General features: G+C 63.9%; 2 protein-coding genes across 2 annotated transcripts; one reads left to right on the forward strand and one right to left on the reverse strand.

Moving 5' to 3' along the window:
- Nucleotides 1-1589: 1589 nt before the first annotated feature.
- Nucleotides 1590-4192, reverse strand: LINC02908 (long intergenic non-protein coding RNA 2908). Its single transcript, XM_016947804.4, has 2 exons — nucleotides 3959-4192; nucleotides 1590-2072 (listed from the first exon to the last, which is right to left on the reverse strand). The coding sequence occupies exons 1-2, from the start codon at nucleotides 4124-4126 to the stop codon at nucleotides 1668-1670; spliced, it is 573 nt and encodes a 190-aa protein (XP_016803293.1). The 5' UTR covers nucleotides 4127-4192; the 3' UTR covers nucleotides 1590-1667.
- Nucleotides 4193-5100: 908 nt separating this feature from the next.
- On the forward strand, nucleotides 5101-7011 carry FUT7 (fucosyltransferase 7). The gene is made up of 2 exons (XM_016962214.4): nucleotides 5101-5209; nucleotides 5463-7011. The coding sequence occupies exons 1-2, from the start codon at nucleotides 5197-5199 to the stop codon at nucleotides 6476-6478; spliced, it is 1029 nt and encodes a 342-aa protein (XP_016817703.1). The 5' UTR covers nucleotides 5101-5196; the 3' UTR covers nucleotides 6479-7011.
- Nucleotides 7012-7263: the final 252 nt, after the last annotated feature.

The raw sequence follows: 7263 nt of genomic DNA on the forward strand, positions 1-7263 counted from the left end.
TGCAACCTCCATCTCCCAGGTTCAAGTGATTCTCCTGCCTCAGCCTCCCCCCGAGTAGCTGGGATTACAGGTGCCTGCCACGCCCAGCTATTTTTAGTGGAGATGGGGTTTCACCATGTTGACCAGGCTGGTCTCGAACTCCTGACCTCAGGTGATCCACCCGCCTTGGCCTCCCAAAGTGGGATTACAGGCATAAGCCACCACACCAGCTTTTTGGCTTTCATTGGCCCCTGGCCAATTCAGACAGAAGGCCTTCAACTTTGTCCAAGCTCCTGCCCCCACCCATCAGGAGCCCCCTTGCTCCCATAGGCCCCAGGCTGTGGGTGAGCTGCCCTGGGGCCCCCAGGGACTCTGGAGACCCCAATCCTGGGCTTGGGGCCTGGCTCAGCCTTGCCTGGGGGCCCATTACTCAATTCCTTTCCACTTTACCTTCTGTTGTTCCTGTCCCTGTCCCAAGGGCCCTGGCGGCAGCAAGAGGCAGATATCACCTTGGTTTCTGGCTCAACTCTGAGCCCTGAGCCAGCCTGAGCCTGCTGACCCTGACCTGGCAGCCCAGCACCCCCTCCACCAGTTCCCACTTGAGGAAGCCCAGCGGGGCACTGATGTGCATCTTCCAGCCTCGGCTACCTCCCTGCTTGGTGCCCTGCCCACACCTGGTGACCTCCTGAGCACAGATGCCCAAGAGTGACATGCCCAGACCCTGGCGGAGACGCTGGGGTGGCACTCATCTGTGCAGAGATGCCCCCAACCCAGCAAGATGCTGGGGCAGGACCGTGCTTGGCCCAGAATGTGGGGCGTGTGATCCCCTAGCCAACATCCTAGGAAGCGAGGACCTCCCCAGCTTCTGGCCCTGGGAGGCGATCTTGTTCCCCACCCTGGGTGGCTGGGTGGGCCGGCCCCGGGTTCAGAGTCCCTGGCTGCAGCCCTCCCCTACAGCCACGCAACACAGAGGAGCGGGTCCCGGCAAAACTTGGGGTGCAGAGTGGGTCCCTGGAGGACCAGAGCCCCACCCAGCAGCTCCACCTGGAGGAGAACAAGGACAGACGTGATCCCCCCACGCCTTGGGGCTCAATGGGATGAGAGTGGGAGGGGAGGGGCTGAGCTCACCCACTGCACCACGCTGTGCTGCCCCTCGACCAATCCCTCCACTTGGGGGTCCCCTTGGCCACCTGCCAGGCTCCGTGCACCCACCCGGCTTTCCCAAGGCGAGGTCAGAGGGGCTCTCCAGCCCCCAGCTCCACCTGTTATTGAGAATAAAGGGCAGTCTTCCTTCTTGCCGGAGCCATGTAGCTTTGCAGCACGCCGCCAGGGGGCGCTCGAGACACGCATCTGGACTGCCTTGCTCAAGCCAACCCATGAAGCAGGTGGGGCTCAGGAAGACAGCCAGGCTCAGCCCGCTCCGTGAGACGCCCCTCGGGCTGGGGCTGGGTGCCCCTCACCTTGCTGCTGCCCCGGGTGCCGCTGTCTGCAGGGGGCAGCTGGCCAATGGTCTGCTCTTGGTCTGGAGTGGGGCCCACTGGGTTGAGGCCTCTTCAGTGGGCATCCACGGGGAAGCTGGCCCACAGTGAAGGCTCAGCGGGGAAGAGCTTGTGTCCTGATCATCACGATGCTCACACACCACGGAGCTGGGGTTGGCTGCCTGCCTGGGTCCACACAAACCCAGGGAGTCAGGAGGCCTGGGTGGGGTGAGATGAGGGGGAGCCCCTGCCCCCCGACTTTCTCTTTGACTCATGCCCTTCTCTTTCCTCTGAGAGGCTTTCGTTCTGACCCATTTCTGGGCAAAACCCCCGAGCCCCGTTTGCCAGCTCGCAGGTTCCCACGCACGACTGGGCCCCATGGCAGCCACCCTGCCCAGGGTCCTCAAGGAGCAAGCTAGGGGCGGAGGGTGGGGGAGTCTCCTTCAAATCCACCCAGGGAGGGAGCAGGCTGTGGCTGTGGCTGAGGTCGGTGGCAAGGGACCCTGCCAGCCTGGCAGCACAAACAGGAAGGATGGCGGGCTCTGGCACCAGAGGCCGGGTCACCCGCAGGCGTGGCAGGACAGCCTCCTTCCTGCAGGAACTGCCGCCGGGTGTCTGTTTCAAGGAGAAGAGATGGGGTGGTGTGAGGCTGAAGCCAAGGTGTGGCTCCCTGGGGGCCCCCTGCCAGAGGAGGAACTCTGGGGTGGGATTAAAGGCCCAGGTGCCACTGTGGTCATCACCGAAAACATGGGAGGCTGGAAAGCCGGGGCTGGAGGCAGCTGCCCACTCTGGTGCCAGCCCCTAAGCCAAGCAGCTCAGGCACTGACAGTTTCCTGTGGCGCCCACAGGCACCCCTCCCTCCAAACCCCCTCCCTCCAAGCCCCCTCCCTCCAAGCCCCCTCCCTCCAAGCCCCCCCTCCGAACCCCCTCCCTCCAAGCTCCCCTCCAAGCTCCCCTCCCTCCAGCCCCCTCCCTCCAAACCCCCCTCCCTCCAAGCCGCCCTCCCTCCAAACCCCTCCCTCCAAACCCCCCTCCTTCCAAGCTCCCCTCCCTCCGAGCTCCCCACCAAGCTCCCCTCCCTCCAGCCCCCTCCCTCCAAACTCCCCTCCCTCCAAGCCCCCTCCCTCCAAGACCCCCTCCGAACCCCCTCCCTCCAAGCTCCCCTCCAAGCCCCCTCCCTCCAAGTCCCCCTCCCTCCAGCCCCTCTCCCTCCAAGCCCCCTCCCTCCAAGCCCCCTCCCTCCAAACCCCTCTCTCCAGCCCCCTCCCTCCAAACCCCTCTCTCCAAGCCCCCTCCCTCCAAGCCCCCCCTCCGAACCCCCTCCCTCCAAGCTCCCCTCCAAGCCCCCTCCCTCCAAGTCCCCCTCCCTCCAAGTCCCCCTCCCTCCAGCCCCCTCCCTCCAAGTCCCCCTCCCTCCAAGCCCCCTCCCTCCAAGTCCCCCTCCCTCCAGCCCCCCTCCCTCCAGCCGTTGCACAAGTTCCGCAGCAAAGCTCAGCTCAGAGGCTACACTGCGCCACACGGGTGGGGGCCTCTGACTACCACCCCGTCCCAGTCTTGCCTCTGTCCCCACAGTGGGATCCTCCTACTTCAGTCTCCAGCTGCCAGCTGCCTGGTTCCTCTCCCAAGGCAGCCTTGTCCTCACTGTGGGGCCGGGGAGAGGCCAGCAGCCCCTGGGGCCCAAAAGTAGAACAGGACAGGGACAGGGGTGGTGGGAGGCAGGCCCCCTCTGAGGGTGCTGGGGCAAAGGTCTGGACAACAGTTCATGGTTGCCATTCCTCCCAGGACACACGATCTGAGCCCCCAAAGGACCTGACAGGACAGACGCGTCCTCATTCCCGGCATCCTAGCATTTTGGGAGGCCAAGGTGGGAGGATTGCTTGAGCCCAGGAGTTTGAAACTAGCCTGGACAACATAACAAGGCTCTGCCTCTACAAAAAATTAAAAAAAATTAACCAGGCATGGTAGTGCACACCCATAGACCCAGCTCCTTGGGAGGCTGAGGTGGGAGCATTGCTTGAGCCCAGGAGGTTGAGGCTGCAGCAAACCGTGACTGTGCCACTGCACTCCAGCCTGGGCAACAGAGCAAGACCCTGTCTCAAAAAACAAAAATAAAAACCCACACACAAAAAAGCAAACTTGGCTGGGTGCGGTGGCTCATGCCTGTAATCCCAGCATTTTGGGAGGCTGAGGCTTGTGGATCACCTGAAGTCAGGAGTTTGAGACCAGCCTGGCCAACATGGGAAAACCCCATCTCTACTAAAAATACAAAAATTAGCTGGGCGTGGTGGCAGGCACCTGTAATCCCAGCTACTTGGGAGGCTGAGACAGGAGAATCACTTGAACCCGGAAGGTGGAGGTTGCAGTGAGCCAAGATCGCACCACTTGATCCTGACTTCAGGTGATCCACAAGCCTCGGCCTCCCAAAGTGCTGGGATTACAGCCTGGGCGATAGTGCAAGACTCCCTCTCAAAAAACAAACAAACAAACAAACCAAGCCTGACCTGCATTGAGATCTCCAGGACGTCTGGGTCTGGCCACGCCCGGGACCACACAAGGTCCCGTGCAGCAGAGTGGCAACGTGGTTGGGTGAAGAGGCTGATGGGGCCTCCCACTGTGGCTGAGAGTGGGGTGTTGGTTGGCTGGGGCTCAGGGTGACCCCGCAGGGCCATCCCAGCCTGGCTGGCACCCAACGTGGGCTGGTGTAGAAGAAGGAACCTGGCCTCCAGGCTCCAGGCCCTGGCTAGAGGGAGCGGGGAGTCTGGACTTCAGCCTGGGTCCCTTCCTCTTCCTGGAGCGGGTGCTGGCCCCCAACCCGCTTGCGTCAGGGACAAAAGGACTCCTTCCCTTTCCAGCCTGGAAAGCCCCTCTGCTGCAGGCTGGAGGAAGGGACCCTGGGCCCAGCCTATAGTCAGCGGTGTCTATGGGCATGGATCTGGATGGGGAAAAGGACAAAGCAGCCTCCATCCACAGTTCATTCCGGGACCAGGCCCTTGCAGGCACGCGCCAGGCTCCTGTGGGAAGACACTAAGGGCCCCAGGACAGACCTCCTCTCCGGGCATCTGGGTTCCTAGATGGCAGAGGTGGCAGAGTGGGGTGGGATGGCCCAATTGGGAGCTTTAGCCTCCGGCAAAGAGCTGAGCACAGTACATCTTCAATGTGTAAGATTCTCCTGGGAGACCAGGGCCCAGCTGGTGGTGAGCTGGGGGAAGTGGGTGATGCTGCCGTGGGAGGAGCCACCTGGCCCTCTGGGGAAGTGCACTCGCTGTCTGCAGTGCCCAGGCCTGGGTAGCTGGGTGGGGGCTGGGGGGCCATCTCTGCTCAGGGTGCCTGCACCTGGGATTCTCTGCCCTGGGCCAAGCCTGCCCAAGCCTCTCCATCCTCTGCCTGCCCAGCTGGACATCTCTGGGCCTCTCTGGAGACCAGTGGGGTGGGCTGTGGGGGCATCATATTGCCCTGGCTTGGCATCCCTCTTGTGGCTGTACCCCTCCCAGCAGCCCCAGGACTAGCAAGTCCCCGAGATGGGGGTGGGGACAGTGGTTGATGCCAAAGGTTGTGGGGGCAGGGGCGGGGCAGGAGCAGGAAGGTCCCCTGAGTTCCCTCACCTTGGGCAGAGATAAAAGGAGCACAGTTCCAGGCGGGGCTAAGCTAGGGCGCAGCTGTGATTTCAGGGGCACCTCTGGCGGCTGCCGTGATTTGAGAATCTCGGGTCTTTTGGCTGACTGATCCTGGGAGACTGTGGATGAATAATGCTGGTGAGTGTCTGGACGTGGGGGAGGCCCAGGCTGGGGACAGCTAGGCAACCTGGGAGGGGAGGACGGGGGTGGCGCTGAGTGGGGCATGTGGGTGTCCCTGAGCCCATGGGAGGGGAGGACGGGGGTGGCGCTGAGTGGGGCATGTGGGTGTCCCTGAGCCCATGGGAGGGGAGGATGGGGGTGGCGCTGAGTGGGGCGTGTGGATGTCCCTGAGCCCAAGTGACAGAGCCTCCCCTCCCTCGTGCTGCTGCAGGGCACGGCCCCACCCGGAGGCTGCGAGGCTTGGGGGTCCTGGCCGGGGTGGCTCTGCTCGCTGCCCTCTGGCTCCTGTGGCTGCTGGGGTCAGCCCCTCGGGGTACCCCGGCACCCCAGCCCACGATCACCATCCTTGTCTGGCACTGGCCCTTCACTGACCAGCCCCCAGAGCTGCCCAGCGACACCTGCACCCGCTACGGCATCGCCCGCTGCCACCTGAGTGCCAACCGAAGCCTGCTGGCCAGCGCTGACGCCGTGGTCTTCCACCACCGCGAGCTGCAGACGCGGCGGTCCCACCTGCCCCTGGCCCAGCGGCCACGAGGGCAGCCCTGGGTGTGGGCCTCCATGGAGTCTCCTAGCCACACCCACGGCCTCAGCCACCTCCGCGGCATCTTCAACTGGGTGCTGAGCTACCGGCGCGACTCGGACATTTTTGTGCCCTATGGCCGCCTGGAGCCCCACTGGGGGCCCTCGCCACCGCTGCCAGCCAAGAGCAGGGTGGCCGCCTGGGTGGTCAGCAACTTCCAGGAGCGGCAGCTGCGTGCCAGGCTGTACCGGCAGCTGGCGCCTCATCTGCGGGTGGATGTCTTTGGCCGTGCCAATGGACGGCTGCTGTGCGCCAGCTGCCTGGTGCCCACCGTGGCCCAGTACCGCTTCTACCTGTCCTTTGAGAACTCTCAGCACCGCGACTACATTACGGAGAAATTCTGGCGCAACGCACTGGTGGCTGGCACTGTGCCAGTGGTGCTGGGGCCCCCACGGGCCACCTATGAGGCCTTTGCGCCGGCTGACGCCTTCGTGCATGTGGATGACTTTGGCTCAGCCCAAGAGCTGGCGGCTTTCCTCACTGGCATGAATGAGAGCCGATACCAACGCTTCTTTGCCTGGCGTGACAGGCTCCGCGTGCGACTGTTCACCGACTGGCGGGAACGTTTCTGTGCCATCTGTGACCGCTACCCACACCTGCCCCGCAGCCAAGTCTATGAGGACCTTGAGGGTTGGTTTCAGGCCTGAGCTCCGCTGGCCGGGGGAGGTGGGTGTGGGTGGAAGGGCTGGGTGTCGAAATCAAACCACCAGGCATCCGGCCCTTACCGGCAAGCAGCGGGCTAACGGGAGGCTGGGCACAGAGGTCAGGAAGCAGGGGTGGGGGGTGCAGGTGGGCACTGGAGCATGCAGAGGAGGTGAGAGCGGGAGGGAGGTAACGGGTGCCTGCTGCGGCAGACGGGAGGGGAAAGGCTGCCGAGGACCCTCCCCACCCTGAACAAATCTTGGGTGGGTGAAGGCCTGGCTGGAAGAGGGTGAAAGGCAGGGCCCTTGGGGCTGGGGGCACCCCAGCCTGGTTTGTGGGGGCCAAACCTGGGACCCCGAGCTTCCTCGGTAGCAGAGGCCCTGTGGTCCCCGAGACACAGGCACGGGTCCCTGCCACGTCCATACTTCTGAGGTCCCTGTGTGTAGGCTGGGGCGGGGCCCAGGAGACCACGGGGAGCAAACCAGCTTGTTCTGGGCTCAGGGAGGGAGGGTGGTGGACAATAAACGTCTGAGCAGTGCCTCGTGGGTCTGGCCCGTGTCTCATGGGTCACCTCCGTGCAGGGCCACAGAGCCTGCGTCTGCCCTCCCCTGACATGTCGCCCCCACGGCCATGGGGCTGCTTGTTCCCCACGGGGGGTCCTGTCGCCTGACTTCGGGGCCTTTGCTCACCCTCCGCCTGAGAGCCCTCCCTGTGCCGGGCTGCCCACTGGCTACCCCAGTTCCTACAGCCTCCACCAGACGGCCCCTTATCAGAGAGCCTTCTGTGTCCC

The sequence above is a fragment of the Pan troglodytes genome, chromosome 11 (genome assembly GCF_028858775.2).
Source record: "Pan troglodytes isolate AG18354 chromosome 11, NHGRI_mPanTro3-v2.0_pri, whole genome shotgun sequence".
Classification (NCBI taxonomy): domain Eukaryota; kingdom Metazoa; phylum Chordata; class Mammalia; order Primates; family Hominidae; genus Pan; species Pan troglodytes.